At 37.8% G+C, this 24,650-nt stretch overlaps 1 protein-coding gene across 2 annotated transcripts in view; it reads left to right on the top strand.

Moving 5' to 3' along the window:
- The first annotated feature begins 414 nt into the window (after positions 1-414).
- LOC134530369 (hexokinase type 2) overlaps positions 415-24,650 on the top strand; it is a 165,035-nt gene continuing 140,799 nt past the window's right edge. Inside the window, exon 1 of one of the 2 annotated variants that reach the window (XM_063365133.1) lies at positions 415-549. In XM_063365133.1, coding sequence (XP_063221203.1) covers positions 523-549 — 27 coding nt within the window. In that variant the 5' untranslated portion in view covers positions 415-522. Of the gene's footprint in view, positions 550-892; positions 913-24,650 lie in introns of those variants that run through there. The other variant, XM_063365130.1, reaches the window with a different exon arrangement.

Below are 24,650 nucleotides of genomic sequence, written 5' to 3'. Positions count from 1 at the left end.
CGAACTTTATTATCGTGTTCTACAGCAAACAACAGAAAAAAATCTGGAAAAACTGTTGGGCCAACTAATTAGCTGCACTACAAAATAGACTACGCTTACGCTCGCAACTTGTAGTTCTTGATAATGATTGTGTTTTTAGTTTTTTTTTTTTTTTTTTTTTTTAGAATGGAATGTTGGATAATACGAAATGTCGGTTAAGCGAGACTCTACTCTACTTATATAAGCGGTATCATGAACAGCAAAGAAACACTGGATGAATACATCACGTAGGTAGATGCTTCACGTAATATTTGCAGAAGAACAAACGAATGACGCACGTTATGAGTATGGAGCATTGTTGAGTTCAGACGGCTGTTTTTACTTTTGGCATCGTTTCTCGAGCGTTTTAGGCCGCGGCACTATGGACTGCACGCGAGTCCAAAAATAACCCAGTGGTCTCTGCACAGTGGTCGTTGCCTCTCGTTTGTTAAAGAGTTGCTGTGAAGCGGGTTTTCTCTAGCGTGCAGTGCGATCAGTTTTGCAATGGGACTAACTGAAATTTATAATGAGGTAAGTACCAATGACGCTTTGTTTTAACCCTCAATTTTGCCAACTATTAAGAAATAACTAATTTGAATTTTTTATCGTAACTAAACTTTTTTTATATTTATAATTATAATAGTAATGAATAATAATTTTATAATAATTAATACAAGTAAAATAAAATATATTTACTTCATAGACATAAAGTATGATGTCTACTAGAATGTAGGTACACCTTAACCCACAATTCAAGGTTTGACTGGATATAAATTGTCGACTTCAGTGGACAAACAGTCTGGAAGAGTTGTGATTCCGAATAAAACTATTGAGTTTTCTCTATCGTGCAGTGCGAACATTTTTGTATTGGGACTAACTGAAATTTATAATGAGGTAAGTACAAATTACGCTTTTTTTAAGTGCAATTTGAAAAAAAAAATATTCGTTGGATTCTTTTGATTTGCTCATTTGATGGTGGGAATTTCTTTAATCTGGAAACCGAGAAAACGAGAATTATGCCTGCATTTATATTTCATGAACACTTTTTGATTTTATATCTATATTTATATATATTTATTTATATATTTATATAAAAGCTACAATGATTGCTTGCGACTTAGAAATATGAATCATACAACAATATTTTCAAAGCCATTTTGAATTATTATGTTATAATATTTTTGGTTCTATAACTATTGCACACACGTAAACTACTACGATTAAATTGAATGGGCACAATAAATAATAACATGTTTCTTCAGGAAGTGTCGGTCGTTTGAAAACTGAGTGGAATGTGCGTTTGCGAAAATTTTACAACCAGAGTTGCCTTCACCGACTACCGTAAAACGGGGTGAACTGATACAGTTACAAAATTTGAAATGCAATCATAGGCGTGCCCAGACATTTCCATTAGGGGGGGCCCTGCTAAATTTTTAAATCAGAAGCTGAATTTAGAATGTTAAATAGCCTAAATACATTCACTCATTGCCGTGTTTATATTTTTGTGCAGTATCAACGAGATATGTTTACTAGTTAATATTTATATCCGTATAATTTTAACAATCTTGAAAATATGTTTTTTTTTTCCATAGATAATGTTTAAAGGGTACTAACACATTTTTCCCCCTCGAATTTTCCAAGAGCTTGGTCCAGATCTACCTTGAAATGAACTTCTTTTTAGTGAATGCAAACACAGCAATTCAGACAACAGAACTTTAACAAACCTTTTAAAATATTTCTTTTGGTTTGGCCATTTTAAGGGACCTCGTGTTTTAAATAAACTAAGGTGGCTGTATTTCCTGAACGATAAAATGTTAAAAAATATTGTAGAGAAAATGCCGATCTGAGTGATTACATTAGGGGGGGCCATGGCACGCCTATGAATGCAATGTAGCACGTAATTTTATTCCCTAGTGATTTAGTACTACGTAATATTTCAGATGACTCCTTTAAGTAATATCTCATGTAATTAATTTTTAAATTTTATTTCCCATTTTAAGTTTTTTTTAAATAAAAACTTCATGTATCAGTTCACCCCAGCAGTGTGGGTGATCTGATACAAGGTACCTATAAATTTCAATGCGTATCAATTTGTAAGGCTCTTGGGGTGAACTGAGGCACATTTTAAGTTTAAAAAAGGTTTAATTTATGTATGGGTAACATGTTCTGTACATAAAACATGCAACTATGACATCATAAATTTATGCACTGTAACGCGAATGGATTTTAAGACATAATATTTATTTACAAAATTAACAATCGTATTTCATTTGCCTGATTAGAATGTTAATATACACTAAAAATTTACTTTATATCCTTAGTTTTCATTTTTAAAAAAATCTTTAGAAAGTTGAAGACGTCCATAACTGAGAACAACAGACTGTGGAAGACGACGCAGCACTTCATGGGGGTAGACTACACTACATTCCTTGATTTCAGGCCAAATGAAAATATATTTGTGGCACCTGCAAGATTTAAAAAAAAACTCACTTCTACTGTCCTTGAACTCCCATCACTGTTTTTCCACTATATTAGTCATGTTTGCTTGTGTTGACATAAAGAGCATCGTTTGGTTCATTTTAAAAGTCTTGTTTGCCAGTCATCTTGTAGCCTACAGATTACAGAACAAGCAGATGACGTCAGTACTCTCCTGTTAAGTCTCTCTCCGTAGCTTGGCTGAGCAACAAACTACCTGCTCGATGGAAATGCTACGGCTGTAATTACTCTGCGACTAAGAGATGGGTTGGGGGGGGGGGGAAGGGAGGTATTTTCTGGTACCCGGGCTCCAGGGAAGCCCTGGTTGAGTTTCGAGATTCTTCTTCTTTTGATCCATTGATTTTTCCCTGGCAGGGGAACGAAAATTATAAATATATTGCTAGTATAACACATTTGAAACCTTCACAAATTACGCGATATGCGAAGATCAAGTTTACAGTTGCACCCGGAACCCTTAATTTCTCTCGATGGCCCTGTGAAACAGTTGGGGGGGGGACACTCCCAAAAACTAAAAGATCAGCTGCCTATACCTATACATACTTTTACTATCTTGCTCTTATCTACGTGATCTGTATCTTCAACATCTCCTGTACAAGATTCGTTGCTGTTCGTGCATTTCAATCATCCGCCTATCTGGAAGATTTGCATGCTGAGAAACTCCCTTTGTTGATTTTTTTTTTTTTACCGTGGTTTTTATCATGTCCCGCCCACAGAGAGGTCTATAGAGACACGCACACGTGACTAACACAACGGGAAATCGGGAAGGAAAGACGGCCATTGGCATGACAAGGAACCAACCCAGCATTGGGGCGGAATCCACGGCAAGAGGGGTTCACATTCAGGGTGATTGCACCAAGATTCGAACTCGCGTAATCCCGAACGCGAGACAAGTGCTTTACCACTACGCCACCTCGCTCGGTCTCCTTCGTCAATAGGAATACTGACTTGAATTTTATTTTTCCCATTTCCTATAGTAAACATTACAAACCCCATATGCTAAGCCAGTGGTTCACGACTTTTTGAAGTCGGGGCGCGTTGAAAATCCAACAAATAGTTGTAGACGCAACATGGACCAAATCTCTGAGAAATATGTTTCAATAATTAATGACTTGGAGATAATTACTGATGCTCAACTCACGTCTTGTTTACAAACAGTAAATAGAGACTACAATCTCCATACTCAACTAAATAACAGTCGAGCGAAACATGTAGAGTCGCTAAAAATAATACAAAATAACTTTTCAATAAAAAGAGCGATATATCCTTAATGAAATGGTATAATAGAATACCATTTCGAAGAAATACTACCTATTGTAGCCGTTACCATGGTGCGATTTCCGGAAAATCTTTATGTAGATTTTCGTTTCATGGACTATAGGCCTCAAAACCATCATCAACACAAAAGTTTATATATAATATTTATTTATTTATTTTGTAGACAAGATAACTGTCACAATTTTTCACAAATCACTTCCAAGCTGATACATAAAATATAAACATGGATAATCTCGGTCGAGTTCGACAATGGGCAGTATCCGATCAAAGGGGTAGAAATGGGGAAGGTCTTTTTAAAAACATAAAAATAGCTTTAACTATCATAATATGATGAGTATCACAATCGTTTGAACGTATTATTACTAGTAAGAGTAATACCAAAAACCTTTGGCTAAAAACATTTTTGATACGACCAACCATAACTGCAAGGGGTGGAAAATCAAGGGTTGGAGGACACTAAACACAACAACATTACTCTGTTCGTAGGCACACCATCTAATTCTTTCAGAGAGTTTGTAAATCTTATAATTTTTATCTAAATTTTTTGTCTGAAACAATTTTTGATAAGACGAACCATTGCTGCATGGTTTTGAAAAACAACAGGGGTAGAAATTCCAAATAAAAATTTAATAAAACCCACACATACTACACCATAAAAACCAGACCTTTTATGGTAAAACATAAAAATATTGTCTACAACTTTCGTCCTAAATTATTTTTTATATTACCAACCATTACTGCAAGGGGTGGAAATAACAAGATTTGAAAGTTAAAAAAAAATTATTAATTTTTTAATAGATATACTGTGTAATCCGTTATAATTTATAGTAGGCTATAAATCTGAAACTTCATCCAAAACTTTGGCTGAAACAATTTTTTATGAACCGAATTATTACTGTAAAAACAGGGGTTGAAATAAAAAAATACAAACTTTCTTAGAATCAAATTTGTTTGAATTTATTTTAAACCATCTTAATATTATCTTATACCTTAGTGCAAAGCAAATTTTTATACGACCATGTTATTAGTGCAAGGGATAAAAAAATAATGTTTGAAGAACAAAAAAACACCTTAGTTGGCATATAATACGAATTTCTTTGTAAGTTATTCAATGCTGGATACATTGAGTTTAAAATATTCGTAATATTTTCACTGCATGGAAAATGAGCAAATATTTAATCGATAATTTTGTAATATTAGAGAACATAAATATGTTATGTACATTAAGTTCTTAAAATGATCCAGAAGTTTATAGAAGTTTCCAAAATATTTCCGGAAAAAATATGTATTTCTAAACCTACCTACGCCTGTAGACTGTGCTGAAAATGATTTTTTTTTTATTCTGGTTACATATTTCTTTGGAATACTACAGAGTGCTCCCGAAAATATTCTAGGGCGCAACAGTGCGCCCTGGAACACACTTTCAGAACCTCTGGCCTAAACAAACATTCCAACAGGATATATTATATTACCGCAGCAGTTATGTACATGCCTAAAGTTAATTTAATTTCTCAAAATATTTCAATCTGTAGAAAATTGTGGCAACATAATTAACACATCTTAAACCAGCCATGTGAAGGCAGGTATACATGCTAGTTTTTATTGTGTTGCAACCTTGCGGCAGCATGAGCAAAAACTATAATGAGTTCCAAAGACAAGTTCACTTGATAGGCCAAGATTTCATTGTGTCTGAAGATAGCACTCATGTTAACTTATAACAGGCGATGTGTAGTTTGTACTCGCGAACTGTGATGCGATTAAGGTGTGTTTGTTTCTCGAAGTTATCTGTAACTCTTTCTTCGTGCAAACATGTACCTGCAATAAGTTTGTTCAGATAAGCGCCCGTAAGTGTAACCGCATAAAGAATGCATAGGCCTACATATTCCTCCACGATATGAAATAGGTATAAAAAATTAGCTAGTAAACAGACGTGATGTTTAAAACTAAAATGTTCAAAAATATGTTGATTCTGTTATCAGTGCGTGTAGGTTTTTAATAACTATACCGCTGGTGCTTTTTGTTTAATTGTTAGCTGTGGAGCAACGCAGATGAATCGTGTCTGTCACTGTATCAGCTAGACGAGCCTATCTAATCTGCATCGATAACATTATACATTTTGTTAACTGGCCTATAACCTGATAACAGACATCAAAAAATTAACATTGCTATCAAGACACGCCCTGTACGGGAAAATTCCATGCTGATGGCTCGAGAACATAAATTAACACAGTTCATTAGCGAAGTGAGTGTAAAAACACTAATTGAAATGCTTACATTTACAGCAGTGTTCGAGCACGATGTATACACGTGTAAATATTAATAAGGAAAAAACTAACGAGTACTTAAGGTGTATTAGGCCCCGCCATCTTGGATTGTTCCACCTTTTTGCTATAATTCTAATTTTGAACTATTTATCCAAATTTTGGTTATGTCAAGGCACAACTCATGTTTCCCAGACTTTCTCAACCTTATTGCAACTACATATTTACTAACAGGCTCTAGTATGTAAGCGCCGCAAGGAAACAACTACTATTTCACGCGGGAGACTATAACTATCATGATATTCACACTACGTAGTTCACAAGTGTTTATTTCAACAAGTAGCCAAAGCCTATGTCATTTCAAGCCAAAAAAAATTAAGAAGCTTTATCGCAAGCAGTATCGTGATACTTGAAATTGCAAGATGCGAGGTCTAAACCCTCTTAATGTTTGTAAACGTATAGAGTCGCAACCGTATGGTCTGTCAACCCTGTCATTTGTTTTTTGTATCTCCGACGAGATGGATGCAAACGCGAATCAAGAGAAGACCTGCATGCATCACATGCCCGGGCGTGCTGGAGGCAATGAATGCGAGAGAAGCATGAAGACTGTACCGAGAACGTTTTCCAAGAAGCTGTGAAGCATGCGTCGATGTTGGCAGCCGTAGTAGGTACTGAGCGGTTTTTTGTAACGTGGTATTTGCGTAGTTGGAAATTGTTGAATAAATTCATCGGTGTCGCGTCATTTCGTCTCTTTCTGTCTTATTGTTTGATCAATAGCTCACAACACAGCACGTAACGCCCTCTGGCGCATCACCGCTGGAGTTCCCAGCATACACTGCACGGTGTTTTGTGCTTTGTCTAGTTGCGTTCTGTCACAGAACGCAACTAGACAAAACACGTTCTGTCACCCTAATATCGTATGCAGCATGAATTTTGAAACGCTCTGCGTACAGACACGAGTGCGGTCGAACGCTCGTGCAAAGCGAGGTGAATGGCGGCGGTGCGCGTGATGCAGACCCCCGGATCGCGCTGTTCATTAAGGAGAGGAGATCCCCGCGGAGGCTGCCAGGCGGGCAGGATCGCTGCCAGAACTCCGGCCGCTCGACTGCCGCGCACCTGAAGGGTGTGTGTGTGCACCTCTGAGAGTCAGCACAATGTCTGGCCGAGCGCTCTGGGATGGAGGCCAGCAGCGCAGCGTTGCCAAGTTTTGAAAGCTGTACCTCTCACTAAAGAAAAAACCACCCACCATGGGTTCATGGGTGCCACACGCATCAGAACTGAAACTTTACATGAAGAGGTATAAGAATATGTATGCAAGTATGCGAGACGAGTGCGCAAGCATGCAAGTGGATAAGTATACACACTCACATGCTTGGTGCACAAATGTAAACCATGTAACCTAGACACACTTTGGAATGAGATTAAAGCGGTGTGGGCAGAAATCTCACTGGACACTATGGTACGATGTACGAAATCAGTGGTGACTCGTATTCCAAAATGTATTGGTGCTGAAGGCCACCATTTATAAAATAAGTCACATTTTAACCAGAAAGTACATTTATTTTTCAAACTGGACTTTAAGCTTTCCATTTACAGAAAAATAACCTTGTAGAATGGAAAGTAGATTTTCTATGATATTTCAAAGTGTGTATAATTTTCTTTGAAGCATGCTGTATATATTTCATTTTTGTGGACACGATAACTGCAGTAATTTTTCACAAATCACTTCAAAACTGATAAATAAAATATAAACATGGAACATCTCAGTCGAGTTCGTTAATGGGCAATATCTGACCAATAAGATAGAAATAGGGAAGGTTTTTTGAAAAACAGAAAAATCACTGTAACTCTCATAACATGGAAAATATCACATTCGTTTGAACGTATTATAACTCGTAGGAATAATACCAAAATATTTTGTCTAAATAAGTTTTTTATACTGATACGACCAAACATAACTGCAAGGGGTTGAAAAAACTAGGGTTGGGGTACAAAAAATATAACTCCCTTCGTAGGCACACCATCGAATTCGTTCAAAGTGTTTGTAAATTTTATAATTATATCTAAAACTTTTGTCTGAAACCATTTTTGATAAGACGAACAATGGCTGCAAGGGGTTGAAAAAAGGGTAGAAGTTAAAAATATTAATAAAACCCGTTGTTTGTACACTATTAAATCCATTCATTTTTATTGTAAAACCTACAAATATTATCTACAACTTACTTCTGAAATTATTTTATATATGATCAACCATTACTGCAAAGGGGTGAAAATTAACAAGGGTTGAAAGACAAAAAAAATCCCTTAGTAAGTAAACTATTAGATCGTTTGTAAACCGTATAAATATGATCTATACTTTTGGTTGAAATAATTTTTAATACGACAAACCGGATCTCCAAGGGGTGTAAAACAAAGGGTGGAGGTAAACAAAAATTCATGACTCCCTTAGTAGGGACGCAGTCGAATTAGTTCAAATTATATATATATATATATAATCTATATTATATATAATATATATATTATATATATACACACACACCAACACACACACACACTTTTGAGTTGACGCTGGTTTTGGGGTTATGGACCATGAAACGAAAAAATATATAAACATTTTCTGGAAGTCGCATTATGGTAACGGCTACACTAGCAAATATATCTTTGAAATTAACCTAAAACATTCGAAATATTTTCGCTGCATGGAATATGAGAAAATGTTTTATCAATCGTTTTTGAATATTAGAAAACATATAGGATTTCAAGTAAATTAAGTTCATAAATTGTGACATAATTTATAGAAATTTCCGGAATGTTTCCAGAAGAAATCTAACTACGCCTGTAGGCTGTGCAAAGGGATTTTGTTTATACGCGACATTCTTTCCAATACATCAACCGCAATGCAATATATTGTCAGTCGATGCCTATAATTCTAATAGAGCCATGAAGTTCTCATCTATACTAATATTATAAAGCTGAAGAGTTTGTTTGTTTGTTTGTTTGTTTGAACGCGCTAATCTCAGGAACCACTGGTCCGATTTGAAAAATTATTTCAGTGTTGGATAGTACATTTATCGAGGAAGGCTATATGCTATATTATATTATCAATAGCATTAGGGATCCTTACTAAAAGTCCAATTTAGAATCAAATGCGTTGGAGGGGGTTAGATACAACATGCAGTGCACGTACGAAGTGTGTGTTGACAATGCCGCAGGCGCTAGAAGTTTATTTCCTATTACCTATTAACATTGTTGCCACGCACTAGATGCCTTATCATTCTTAATTTTCCATACAAGTAAAAAAACACCAGTGTGATATTAACAACGAAGCAATCAGTACCCTCATAAGAGTTCAATTAGTATTTAAATACTTTTTATCACTTTAAATCGCAAACCTACACTATTGTTTTTTTCCTCTCTCTGTGTTTAATTTGTTTTTTTATTGCCCTTTTTTTCAAGTATATATATCTTACAGACTTGAAACTTCACAGTAATGTTCCTAATGTTACGCAGGATGACATTTTCCGAAAATTAGATCCCATGGGTGGTTAAAACCAGGCAACAGTGGGTACTTTGTCTGCATGAGAACAAGATTTTGCATTGTTCATGCCTTCTGCGTCTCCATGGCAATGGGCATCGCGCGGCAGTGGCGTACCCACAAGGAGAGGCATGTATAATGAGCGGCGCAAGAGTGATCTGCCTGTAGACTGCCGTAGCGAAGTACAGTACATCAGTTGTACGTTGCGTGCACGAGTCGGGAAACCATCGGTGCTATACATTTTCTCTCCGGTACATTATACAGCATTGTAATAAATTTTCACTGAATTTTTTTTATTTACCATTACTGTAAATGGGACATGTGGCTTAATTTTTTTCCATTAGTATAGCCGTGCGAAGCCGGGTCGGGCAGCTAGTTCTTAATAAGAACAATCTAGTGTTACCTAAGTAAGTTGACAGCAGCGCCACTTATATGTTAACCAGTTAGATTAAAGGGACATTTACATTCGTCAGTTATATTTTAGGCAGCATTGTTTTAGAACGCGACAGTTCAAGTAAAAAGGTTGAACAAGCGTTTTTAGCTTATTAACTGCTGTAATAATTTTGCTTACTCATTTCCAATTCGAAGTCTTTTGATAACGGTAGACCTTTTGGGTCACTTATCGACAGAGATAAAGAACCTTAGTTAACCGCTTAAATTAAACCGACGCAATATTGTGTAATGTCAATAGATGCAGTAATATCGTAACAGCTCGATTGCTTCCTGGTTTGCTGCGTACCTGAAGCACAGACATCAACAGTCACAGCGACTGCTCGATTGCTTCATGGTTTGATGCGTACCTGAAGCACAGACATTAACAGTCACAGCGACAACTCGATTGCTTCATGGTTTGCTGCGTACCTGAAGCACAGACATCAACAGTCACAGCGACAGCTCGATTGCTTCATGGTTTGCTGCGTACCTGAAGCACAGACATCAACAGTCACAGTGACAGCTCGATTGCTTCATGGTTTGCTGCGTACCTGAAGCACAGACATCAACATTCACAGCGACAGCTCGATTGCTTCATGGTTTGCTATGTACCTGAATCACAGATATCAACAGTCACAAAGATAGCTTATGGGTTCCTGGTTTGCTACGTAGATGAAGCACAGACATAAACAGTCACAGTGGCTCAGATCAGTTGCTTAATGAAGCAGCCCCAGGCAGCCATTCCTGACCGACAAACAGGGGTGTTATCATCTCCATGGAGGACCTAATGGCCGAGTACTTCACTTTAGCGTCGGACCCCTGGAGCCTGCCAGGAGCTCCATGCCCGCGGATAGTGGCCCATGACCTCCGGTTTGGTTTTTTGGCTTTTCGTTTTTGGTTGGTGTTGGGGAAAATGACTAGTAAAATGGCTGCAAAGTCTGTGAGATTTTCCGCGAAAAATTGGCCTTGGTTTATATTTTTTAACTCACGTTGTGGTAGGTTACTTTAATTTCGTGGTGTATTATTTATATTAACTGGGAGAATCTGGGTAATGTTTGCTAACAAGATAGGAAAAAAATTATTTTATTTTGTTAATTTTAGGCTGGACACTGGAGAGTTTAGCTACTGTGTGAAACTAGGTGTTGTTTAAGTCTCGAGATTTCTAATCATGGACCACTAGCCCCCTCCCTTTACCTGGAATAGGGGCTAAACCTGCGGTGCGGCGTGTTTCCGTGCTGGATTACTGTGATTGGTGTTGTAACAGTAGACATGTACCTGAATGAAACATACCCAATCACGAATCGCAGACGATGCTACAGTGTTTTGTCTTTCAGCTGGTCTTAATTTTTTTTTCTCGAAATATGCGGGCTCCTACATATAGATTAAAATCGGGCGTATGAGAGTTTTTTTTTAGAGCAGTAAGCCGTTTTTAACAGTACTGCCACGACGCCCACTTATTACTAGGCATAATGCACTCATTCTGCTCTGTGCTTGACTTCGCATTTTGTCGATATGATGTCGCCAAAAGCAATTTCCAACCAGGTGGACGTCTAATAAATCTACAGGCGGGAGATTTTTTTTACGAGTAAACACAAAGGCTTTTGATTTAGTTGTGTTTTAATTGAATGCTGCAAGTTGTGGACCACTGCTGGAATTCTGTAATAATAATAATAAAAAAAAATTGGTTGTCTGAAAAGTCGGTTTACGGACGATAATTTAACGTGACAACGTCATAACAAAACATTGATGAAATGATTGCATACTTTTATGAATAAAATTGAATCATTTTTATTGAATTTTCACTATTTTGTATGGATACAAAGAAGGAGTGAAATGAAATCCACAATTTAATTGATAAATTTACTTTTATTTGCACTCATTAATTCAAATAATGTTTATTACTTTAACGAAGAGATTATTTTAACTATAACTTTTATACATGTTCGCTATTTAACTTCTTCCAATCTGTGTTATTCTGTTAAGGATAGGACGATGATAGGAAAAGAAGGAAACGAATGGGAGTGTTTCAAGTTCAATGTGCCTCGAAAAAGTCAAATCGAAGGTTGTTCCAATCGAGTGGAAGAGAGATGGATGCGGCGCAAGCGTACAATGAGCGTAACGGGACAATGTGCGTAACGGGACACTTTTTCGTGCGTGCAGCCGGCGTTCATCGATTTATTAGACGTTGTCACGTCAAAAAAAAAAAAAAAAAAAAGAAACCAGACGATGGTTTATGTTGTATTCGTGCTTCTCCGGCGCTTTCCCTTTGTTTGGAAGGATACATCTTGCGTGGTTTCCCGTGCACGAGGAAGTCGGTGCCCGGCGCAAGGTGTCGTGTAGGACGCCTGTTCCTCGAGCTGACGCGCGCAGAGCCCCGCCGTCGCTGCCGTGGCAGTGTTCACTGCACTGCTGCGTCATGCACGAGTCGCGACAGTGCGGTGCGAGTAAACTACACTGGCAGTAATACCAGATCCTTTACAGCAACTGGCTGTTAGTACGACATGATGACTGACACAGAAGGAATTCAGGGACGGATTTGTAGGCTTTCCTTCGCAACAGCAATACACGTACCAGGTTTAATTTGTTTTGCATCTGCACATTACATGCAATATATATATATATATATATATATATATATATATATATATATATATATATATATATATCAAACCGTGGACTTACTAATGTTCGATGTTCAATAACCACACAAAATAAAAATAAAAAACTATTTTTAATTGCGTTGCATTTTTAAATAACATTATTGAAAGATTTTTTGCTTATGTACAGAAACTAAACAAATTTTGATGTTGAATTATACTTAAATCGTATGCTGGTGAAATAAAAATAATGATAAAAATAGTTACATATAAAATTAGGTTATTTGGACATATTGTTATGATTAATCTATAACATGATCTCAATTCTTGACTATTCCAAGACAGGGTGATAGGGGGCTCAAGACTAAGAATGAAAGACAATTCAATATAGAGACTTGATTTACAGTCAAGTACTATTACAGTGTTAGCTGTCACCTAATTCCGCCAATGATCAGGGAGCCTCGCTACCACACCTCGGCAGGTTCCTTACCCACGCTGTGATGGGTCGCGCTCGCGGCAGGTTCTCGACGACGGAATGCGGCGGCCGAGGACACGGCGCTCCGTGGTTCCGGCGTCACGACTTCAGCCGTCCAGTCGCCGGTGACCAGAAGAAGCCTCTTCTCGGCGGTGGCTGTCGTTTTTATCCTTCTGTCCGCGTCCGTGTTGATGTTCCGTGTTGTGCCCTTTTCTCTCGCAGCGGCGGTCGGCCTTCGGCGACCCGCGTCGCTGTTTCGCTGGCGGTGTTGAAATTGCTGACACCTCGTGTTTGACTCAGGGCGAGAATCGAAGCCGCTTGCCAGAGTGCTCAGAGCGAGTCATAACAATATGTACCGTGCCATTTTTAGTCACTCGAAATATATTGTACAATTATTTTTGTATTTGCTTGACATTTCAAACATGTTGTAGTTTTATAAAAGGTTCTAGCTCATCCTGAGCCTCCTGTAACTTGGCGCCCGGGGCAGGCTACAACTTCCCCCCCCCCCACCTCGCTGTACCACAGAAGGATGTGATTGTTATTGTCATGAGAAGAGATATGGCGTCAGCAGGACAGCACACCAGACAGACACCAACGCCACAGCAATAGTCCTGTAGTGTGTGGTGCGAGGTATCTGCGCACGGTCAGTACCACTGCACACCTGCGAAGCGTGGACTCAACGAGCTGTTGGGGGATAAGTCGCCGCTCTGCCGTGGGGACGCACCACAACGCCGAAATACCACAACGCCGAAATGCCAAATTGACCACAACGCCGAAATACCAAACGCCAAAATGCCAAATTGACCACAACGCCGACAGCTAGAAAACTACTGTGTACCACAAAGCCGAAATACACTAACGCCGGAAAATGTCATTGCAGCGTTTGGTATTTCGGCGTTGTGGTCAATTTGGCTTTCGGCATTGTGGTGCGTCCCCGTCTTTGACATTCTCCTCGGCCCACATGTCATCCACAGACCACTAACTGACCCCCTCGTTACGTGTGTCGGATTCCCTAATTATTTAGACCAATCACGTTCGACACATGTGTGACGTCAGCGGGACAAAATCGCGGGCGCGACGCTCTTCCCGATTAGAATTACTTTCTATTTCTATCGCGTCGCAGGCGCCACCTTACTGAAAAGAGCTTCAATTTCGCTTTCGAAAGATGATTAGACGGTAATAATGTAATTTTTTGTAGCTAGAATTCTCTTTTAAATATGGATTTGTAATTCGTTCAAGCACAGTGATTCTCCCGAATGAATGTAAAAATTGGAAATAAAAATATTAGTACTCTAAAACGTTTAGATTTCATAACAAAAATTAAAAATTGATGGCTGTGTGATTGTAAGAAACATTTTATATGTACTTATTTATTTAGTTAATGCCGAATCTAAGACGTTAAAGCTTTATTTTACACTTAACCACATTACTACTCTAAAATCATAAATTTATAATACCTAAACTTGCCAAACCTAAAAACTTATGAACTTAAATTCAGACAGTTTGCAATACTAAAGAGCATGAAGAAACATAATTTAATAACGTTAGATATTAAAAGAACTTAAAACAGTAATACAACAGTTATGTTCTCTTTGAAAGATTTGTGCAATGGGAGTGCATGACTTGATGTAAGCTTTTGGACATACGCCATTGCTAAGTACATGTATGTCTGTAGAAGAAAACTACAAAAAAACACAAAAGACAAAAAAAAACAAATTAAACAAAAAAATTGCTGTTGTCAACAGGATATAAACACCACATAATATTCCATAACAGGAATATGGTCAACAAAAAAAAAGAAAAAAACAAAGATAAATGGACTAACAGAACGAAAAAAAATCCACAAATGATGACAGCACAAAAATATTGAACAAAAAAAATTCAGCACAACAGTCGAAACGAGACAAAAACACGACAAAACGAAAAGACGAAACAAACACAATAGTTTTCCAAAAACAGAAGAGAACGAAAAAAAAACACAAATGATGACAGCACAAAAATATTGAACAAAAAAAAATTCAGCACAACAGTCGAAACGAGACAAAAAACACGACAAAACGAAAAGACGAAACAAACACGATAGTTTTCTAAAACAGAAACAAGCGACGTTTCGGGAACTGCTATCTGCTCCCGTCCTCAGATTGAGACGCACATGGTACGAAAACACAGGTGCGACCATATTCCTGTTATGGAATATTATGTGGTGTTTATATCCTGTTGACAACAGCAATTTTTTGCTTAATTTGTGCTTTTGTCTTTTGTGTTTTTGTAGTTTTCTTCTACAGACATACATGTGCTTAGCAATGGCGTATGTCCAAAAGCTTACATCAAGTCAACAGTTATGTGGTTACAAAACGATGATATTGGTTTGTCGCCCGGGTAAAAAAAACAGCAGGTGTCGATAGAAAGCGCTATTAGGCCGCCACGTCGCACCCGGGCGTGACAGAAGCACCTCTGTTGCGGCTTCCTGCTCAATGCAATTACACGAGGTAAGAGGTCGATGTTCGTGCGCCACGGACTGTACTCGTTGCCTTGCGAGGCAGGTTTCGCGCCCGCATGCCTAGATCACAGGCTGCACCGAAACAATCTACATCCCAGCGTTCTCATTTGCTGTCAGTTTCACCATGCTGCAGTACAGGAAGCTATGTTTCGGTATCGTGCACAAATGCAAGATCATAGCCACTTAAATCGGGAAATTATTCTTGGTCCAGTGCTTATGAAGAGTCAAAATAACATGAGGCATGAACAAAGAATTAAAAATATATACACATTTATTTATATTATTTTAGCATTGGAAAATATCGGTACAACTATCAACTAAAAGATATTTTTTTTTATGTTCACTCCTCTTACTTTCATAACACATGGCCTAAGACACTTCACATACAAATGTGAAGATATTACATTTTCCTCTAGAAGAAAGCGTTTGCTAATCAGTGAACAAAAATGAAACATTTTTTTAAAACATTATTCCCCCTGCTTTCTCCACTTCTACCAACGAAAAAAACACGGAACTTACTTTCCACGTGTTCTGCGCTCGGTAGCGCTGTTCCTAGTTGAAAATATTCATACTGGCGATCCTTGTGGATTTAATTTGTACCGCAACCACAGCAAAAACAAATTTTTTATCTTTCTTTACTTTCTTGTTTTCATTCCTTTCGCCTATTTATGCATGAATTAAAACCATCCAAACCCATGCAACTTATTAAATTTATTTATATCCTAATTTTAAATCTAATCGCACTATAAATATTAATAACATAGCTTAAACTCTACCATACAAATGCATCACGTGTTTACGTTGAACCATGACCTTGCAACTGACACAGGAAAGAGACAAATAGGACTCTTTCACTGTAAGCGTCACAGTGATACTGTTGATTGATGTTAATTAATAAACCATTCATTAATCATTCATTAAGTATTATTATTCAGTCTGCTGAATGAATTATCAGGAAAATCCAATATAAATTTAATTGAATGTGATCATTCAGAAAATCTGTATCTATTTGTAAGACTGGATACAAGCAACATTTCAAGCATTTCTCATGATTACAAATTCAAATTATTATAATTCAACATTACGTTACATTATTGCAGTAATGCAACAAAAATGAGGGGAAAAAATAAAAGAGTATACGATCTATGATTCAGGTGATTTATTTGCCCTATACAGTGAGCGAATGACTCAAACATGGTAAAATAATGAGTACTAAAATTTCCTCTAACAGCCCACGAAATATATGGAATTATAATAAAATATACAGCTCTAGAAGGCAAAGATAAGGAATCGACAAGTGCCAGGCAGGGTTCCAATCATGGGTGTCAAAAGTGCAAGACACAAGGCAGAACTAACTGTTAAACGAAGATTGACTACAAACATTAAGGAGAAACCAAATTTTCACTGGGCGGCCAAAGCTAAATTTAACAACATAAAAAATAATTTCAAGACCAGGGAAAGGACTCTGCTATGCCACTAGAAACCATACACTACAGCAACGTTAAGACACGTGGGGCGAGAAATTAAAAAGGCTTTACAAAATATTACTCCGTCTGAGGGAGGGTGGTTACAGTGCAATACGGAGAGTGGAAGGGGAGAGGAAGGGAATCAGGAACACAACGCACCAAGCGAGGATGTCCGATAGTATACTTCCACCCTGAAGTGACGTCACAAGGGCTGTCCGGACTGGAAGTGAAGTAAGCAAGTATGCGAGTAAACGAATCTGTGTATTCTCGGTTTTTTAAAATTTAAGAAACGACGCCATTTTGAAAAAAAATTGTAGGTTATATTTGAAATAACATAACCGTACTTTAAAGACCCTTAAAATCTATTTTTACTTTATAATTTACTGGTCTCATTGAAATATTTTTTTTTTTGCTCTTCTGTAAAGTCTCACAATAGTGATTTACGCTCGTTTGAGACTATGGTACATAAATAACAAAAACACATTAGGACAGGTAGAATGAGGCCATATATTTTTTAGGCGTTTTGAGAATTTGGGCTATAGATATAAACGTGGACATAAACGTATTTTTGAAAGAACACTAGTATAATAATATTTTTGTGTGAAAACCTGGCGTTGTTGTCACGTCACTTAGACATATGACATACGGTGTGCTAAGTATGAGCAATGTCTCTGTTTAATACGTGTGTTACATTGTAAATAACTTTTTATCTTAGAAAACCATATTGTAATCATTATACAAATTTATGGAAGAAAATAAACCACCAGTGCTTTAAATTTCTAACAGAGAAGTTTATCCTGTTTGACAGCAAAGAATATAATGTATAATTTAACAATTCATCCATAAAATATTTTTGTAGTTACACCTCTTTCCGCTTGGTTATTTTTCACGCTATCGCCTGCTTAGTTACTACGGGGTTTTTGTCGGGTATTAATTATTCTTTAGTGTAATTGCTATTATTCATTTCAGGGAGTACGACGTAAGGAGTCTCGAGGCGGTAAAGGGGAAAGAGGGGAGGGAGAGGAGAAGGCTACACCGTCACTCGGACTTTCCAACCTCGTTCTGCGGATAACTGGAGGAGACGCAGGCGGAAGTAAGATGCGAGGAATGATACGAGTTCCTGTGTGGGGCCCGGCGAGTGCCTTGGCCTACAAATGTTGCTCGGATAATTTATACCTCGGAAACGAAACTGAAAACAGGCACTCGAAATAATACCCCTGGTTCCATTTAGGAAGATCAGCGATCCTGTAGGACACTGCTCGCGTCTCATATCAATTGCAGTCTTGCATCTGAGAGACGCATTATTCGTTTCATTTCAAGCCCGCAAAAGAAGAAAAATTTTCTTAAGAAAATAACCCTGTTCTCACATTTAACGTCTCAAGCTCTGTACTGACCCTTAAAGTGGGATTATTTTACTATGATCCTAACTTTGAACTATTTATCCCAATTGTTGTCAAGTCAAGGCAGAAATCATATTTCCCAGACCTTCTAAACTTCGTTACAGCCGCATATTGACTAACTCCTGCACCGCGAGGGAATATCTTATTATTTCTCGCGGGTGACTACAGCTATCGTGATAATCACATAAATTCAGTGTTGACCTCAACAAGTAACCAAAGCCAAGTCCTATGCCATGTCAAACCAAAAAACAAATATATCCCGGAAGCTTTATTTTTATTACAAGAGTTATCAAAATATTTTATACTGCAAGATGGCGACGCCTAATCCACCTTAATTTTACATTATTCCTCATATTTTCTTTACGTTTTCGTAACCTAGATTACAATCTTAAACCTGAAAAAACATAAATATATTTTTTCGTTGACTTAAGCTATACCATGCTCAAAGACTATTCAAACTCCAGGGCAGTCAGTGTTTATGATTTTCACGATGCCGGGTTAATAAACTACTCAAGGAACGCAAGGAACGAAACGACAAAACGACAAAACGATGAAACGACGCAACATGCAACCAACGTAAGGAAATCACAGTTGTTTTTTTAAAAGGTCGTAAGACGTCACCAACACTCCAACTTACAGTATAAAACAAATTACTGCCCTAGCTTTTTTTATTTGATGATTCGTGTTTATCACAAAACTATATGAAATTATCAATAATGTGATTCAAAAGTGTTATTTTCTTTCCTTGTGCGAAAGTGTCACTCTAAGCGAAAACGTTGTGTGTCTAATAAAACCATGTACAGATGCGCTGCGCTCGACCATGTAGTTCCTCCCGCCGGCGACAGAGTGTGCTGTGTGTGTCGACGGCGCCTCTCAACGTTCGGCGCCGCAATTAAAGGCACAATAGGCCTTTACGTATTTTGAGTTTCAGTAGACCAATGTTTGTAGGTTCTACCTCCCATTAGATATTTGAAGACATTACTTGCACACATACAAAAAGGTTTAACATTAATCTCTATAAAAAAATTGATATATACAAGACTTCCATACAAGTTAAAGCCTCATTTACGATTTGCAAGCAGCAGTGCCAGTTGATAACATAAACTTATGACAGGAAAATATATAGTCAGATGATGTCTATGTATCCGGATAATTCTACTGTAACCGCCATCGAGTGTGTCGTGCTTTTTGGGCTGGTGTCGTGAGTGCGGCACCGAACTTTTTTTGACGTGATAACGTCTGATAAATCGATGAACGCCGGCTGCACGCATGAAAAAGTGTCCCGTAACCAGTAGCGTAGCCAGGATTTGTGTATGGGGGGGGGGGGGGGGTTAAGAAGCATGGTCTCCACCCCCCTATTAAGAGGGGGGGGGGTCGGGGGGCTCTCCCCCGGAAAAAATTGGATTTTAAGGTGTAAAATAGTGGGCGTGCGCACGGTAGGTGCCACAGGTGCCTTGGCACCACCATTAGGGTTAACGTTATTTTATTTTTTACAAGCAGAAATAATACATACTTACAAAAAACCGTATTATTTCCAAAAAAAATATGTTTTCCAATCGTGTCGAGTTACAGATATGTGCTCATAACACTATCAGTATATCAATTATCAATCGAACCAACTATACACACGGAAACAAGCCAGGTGCAATTACTTGTTGTACACGCGGGCCGCGGCTACGAAACTTCTGAAATGTAAATACTTCTCCTAGTTCTCCTCGAATTACATAGAATGAGCGCTCGGTGTCCACTGTTCACTCCACTCGGCAGGCGCACGGAATAATAGCCGCCGTCCGCCCAGGGGCCTAGCCAGGGTGTTTTTTTAGGGGTTCAACCCCCCCCCCCCCCTTCCTTAGCACCAAATCTTTAATTAATTTCTTATTCATCACTCAAACCAATTTCATATTAAAATGAATAAAAATTTTACAATTACAATATTTAATTTAAGAACCGAAAACTGCTAAAATAGCACTATTTTACACCTTAAAATTCACATTTTCCCGGGTGAGGACCCCCGGACCCCCCGCTTTAATACGGGGGGGGGGGGGGCATGGTTCTTAACACCCCCCATACACAAATCCTGGCTACGCCACTGCGTCCGCCAGGTAGCACTACTGTGTAGTGTTTACTCTTACTGTTTACTCATCACTTTACTGTTCTAATGAGTACACGAGTACAGCCTGTGTTTGTTACGTGGATCACTCATTAATTAATTATAATTTTATTTTCACTAGTTGACAGTGGTTATAGTTCGTTAATTGCTATATATATATATATATATATATATATATATATATATATATAATCTGTATGATGTATAAATGGGTGATTAAAATTAAAAAGACGGATCCCGAAAAGGATTACTAGATTACTTATATGCAGTCGCCGACAAAACATTTTTGTTGTATTCCAAAAGTTAAAACTTTTGCCCACTCTTATTTGTGTATTTTTATTATTTTAATATTTTACATATTTGAGGTATGTTACAAAAACTCCCTTGATTTGTTGATTTTAAAACTTAACATATGTGAATGTTTTTTCTAGAATTTATTTGGCGTCTTCAGAAAACATTTAAGTACGGTTTTTCAGAGCCACCAGCATGAATTCCGTGCAAACAATTGGTGCAATTTACTTTATGGCTCAACAAAGCTTAAAACTGTAAATAGTTTAGTAGTTTTCCTGGCGATTAAAACGTTCAAAGCCATAATTTGTCGTAAAAAATGTTAAAATTTTTACATCTGTGTATTTAATGTTTTTGTTCGGAAACACCTTAAAGAGCACCATTTTGCGCTTTCAAATCCAAATATTTCCGGGGTAGGACCCCCGGACCCCCCGCTTTAGGCTCGGGTCCGTGAATGATGGGGCTGTTGTGTAATCTGGCACCACCACTACTGAAGTCCTGCGCACGCCTATGGTGCTATTATAGCAGTTTTCGGTACTTAACTTTAAATATTGTAATGGTAAAAATATTATTGATTTTTTAATAAAAAAAATTGTTTGAGTGATGACGTAAGAAATTAATTAAAGATCCAAGTTCCTTGTCCACGTCTCACTCAAAATCATAAATCATGCTCGAAGCTCGACAATACAAAAAAAGGAAATAAAATGGTTGGGTTTCGGCAGAACTGGCCTATTCCTGGAAACAATTAGCTTTAGCTTGAAGAGTTACCCAGTCACCACCTGCTTATAATTACCGCGCTGGTTAAATACAGATATTTGAAAACTTGGGACCCGTCACGGCGTCACAACCTTATAGCTTCTGCTCGTGACAGGGGTAGGGGAAGGGAAGGAAAATCGGTAGGGCTCGCTTACTCTTCCCCTCCAGTGCAGTGGCCGGTGATAGCAGTAAGACACCCAGGCTTTTAGCTAACCTGCTTTCAGATAAGAAAAAAAATAATTGCTAAAAGGGGGGGGGGGTATAACCCCTAAAACCCCCCTTGGCTTCGCCCCTGCCCGTAACGCACATTGTCCCGTTACGCTGTGTCCCGTTACGCTCATTGTACGCTTGCGCCGCATCTATCTATCTTCCACTCGATTGGAACAACCATCGATTTAAGTTTTTCGAGGCACATTACACTTGAAACACTCCCATTTGTTTCCTACTTTTCCTATCATCGTCCTATCCTAAACAGAATAACACAGATTGGAAGAAGTTAAATAGCAAACATGTATGAAAATTATAGTTAAAATAATCTGTTCGTTGAACTAATAAACATATTTGAATTAATGAGTGCAAATAAATTTTATTCATAAAAGTATGCAATCATTTCATCAATGTTTTGTTATGACGTTGTCACGTTAAACTATCGTCCGTAAACCGACTTTACAGATAACCAATTTTTTTTTCTCGGGAATGATGCGTTTTTATTAGTTATATGGTGAAGTATATATAACACTTGTTTAGTTGAAAAGATAATAAGTAAATTTGAGTATTTATAAAGCAGAATGTTTTTAGTCGTTGGCAAAAACCTGCTTAGCAGTATTATATATATATATATATATATATATATATATATGCATGCAATTATGCGTATAAAGCTTACAATTTGCAACCAAAACTATCAAAATAAGCTGTCTTAAACGTTAACATGTGGTCTGTTTACGAGTGATAAACCAACATAATCCAGTTTTTGTTAACAGTATTGAGTGAGATGTGGTAATCTGATTGGGGACACATTAAAATGCGCTAGTGATGAATTTATCAAACACTTACTGCATTGAATCGCTGGCTTGCAAAGTGGCATTAGGTTTTACAACATGAACGCCGCACCATACACAATTTTTGAAGTTCTATTGGTGAACAGCCGTTCAGTGTTCAGCACAAAATGTCCGAACTGCGTAACTTTAATTCGGGCTTGCTTGGACACACATGCCGTGCGCAGAGCTTCAGAAAAAAAAATTGGTTGTCTGTAAAGTCAGTTTACGGATGATAGTTTAACGTGAAAACGTCATAACTAAACATTGATAAAATAATTGCATACTTTAATAAATAAAATTGAATCATTTTTATTGAGTTATCACTATTTTGTATGGATACAAAGGAGTGAAATGAAATCTACAATTTAATTGATAAATTTACTTTTATTTGCACTCATTAATTCAAATATGTTTATTACTCTAATGAACAGATTATTTTAACTATAACTTTTTGAATGAATGTGATTGTTTAATTGGAATGTTCAATTGGCTCCATAAAATAGTAAATTCCCTTGCACGTCGGTTAGGCGGTTCAACTTGATATTAAAATTTCTAAATATTTATTAATTTCCCTTTTATGTTTCTTTTTGATTATTGCTCTTTATTTATGAAAAATGGAAAAATAACAAAAAAAATTAATAATAAAATAGTTTAGTTAAAGTACTAAATTTAAAAGCTACTTTTGAAAAGCCCGCCTAAACCTATTTAATATAATAGTAGATAGATTCATAGGCCAATCGAGTGGAAGAGAGATAGATGCGGCGCAAGCGTACAATGAGCGTAACGAGACACAGCGTAACGGGACAATGTGCGTAACGGGATACTTTTTCGTGCGTGCAGCCGGCGTTCATCGATTTATTAGACGTTGTCACGTGTAAAGACACGCTATTTAAAACCTGCTCGAGATATCTGAGTGGTGTCTGATTATGGACGAGCATTTAACAATACACTGTATCCGTGTTTCCCTTTTAAGCTGTATTTTTAGAAGACTAAATCGTGAGTATTTTTTTTTATAATCATTTATGGGATGAAACATCTGGTACAGATTCTTGAAAGCACTCAAAGTACCTGCATTTCAACTTTGTCTTCATTTTCCCGCCTTCAAATGTTGTCCTATGCACGAAGAGAAGCAGGGCCGTATTTACGCGCAGGCTGTCTAGGCTGTAGCCTATGGGCTCGCACCACAAATGGAGGCTCGCACCACAAATGGAGGCCCGCACCACACGACACGAAAAAAAAAAAAAATTATACTGCGATGTGGATCTTCTTATATTCTTAAAATACGCGTCGACATAGTGTCCAGTTGTTTTGTGTGGATTAATTGCGCCGAACTAAACTCTTCTGTGGAAAGCTGATATATGAGTTTCGATTATTTTCATTGGTTTTGGTGTCACTTAATTCCTTAACCTCTAAATACTGTTTGGTTAAATTGTCTAGTTTAATAATAAACTATTTTTTTCAAAATAGAAAATTGATCAAAACTATTAGTTTTGTAGGTCAATTAAAATAAACTACCCGCCCAGACCCAGGCAAGAGGCACCCACTGTTTCACTGGAAGGGGATACTCAATACACCCCCTCCCTTCCCCATAGAGAGGGCCCGCACCTCAGACTCAGCCTAGGGGCCCACAGGCAGTAAATCCGGCCCTGAAGAGAAGACTGCGCGCCAGTCCACAGCCTCGCTCTCAAAGGAGACAGCGCGTTGGAAGCACCAGCGAGCGTTGCACTTACCATCCCGCCTCACTAACCCAGATACACCCGTGGCCCTTGAAGGTGAAGGCATGCATTCACGTGCGCACGCTCACTGACCGCATCAGAGGCGTCAGCAGTCGGTGAACAGTGCCGTCAGCTCAACCGCCGAAACACTCGGAGGTTTACAAAATCTGCTAGGAAACATAGAAGGAAGTGAACAAGGCTTCCAAAACAGTCAAAACCAAACGTGAATCTAATTACACAAGCTTTATGTTTTCTAGTTGAGTCTTTGAGTAAGCATGCGGTTGAA

This window comes from Bacillus rossius, chromosome 3 (genome assembly GCF_032445375.1).
Source record: "Bacillus rossius redtenbacheri isolate Brsri chromosome 3, Brsri_v3, whole genome shotgun sequence".
NCBI lineage: Eukaryota > Metazoa > Arthropoda > Insecta > Phasmatodea > Bacillidae > Bacillus > Bacillus rossius.
Note: the sequence above shows the minus strand (reverse complement) of the source record. Positions and strands in the feature narration are given on the sequence as shown.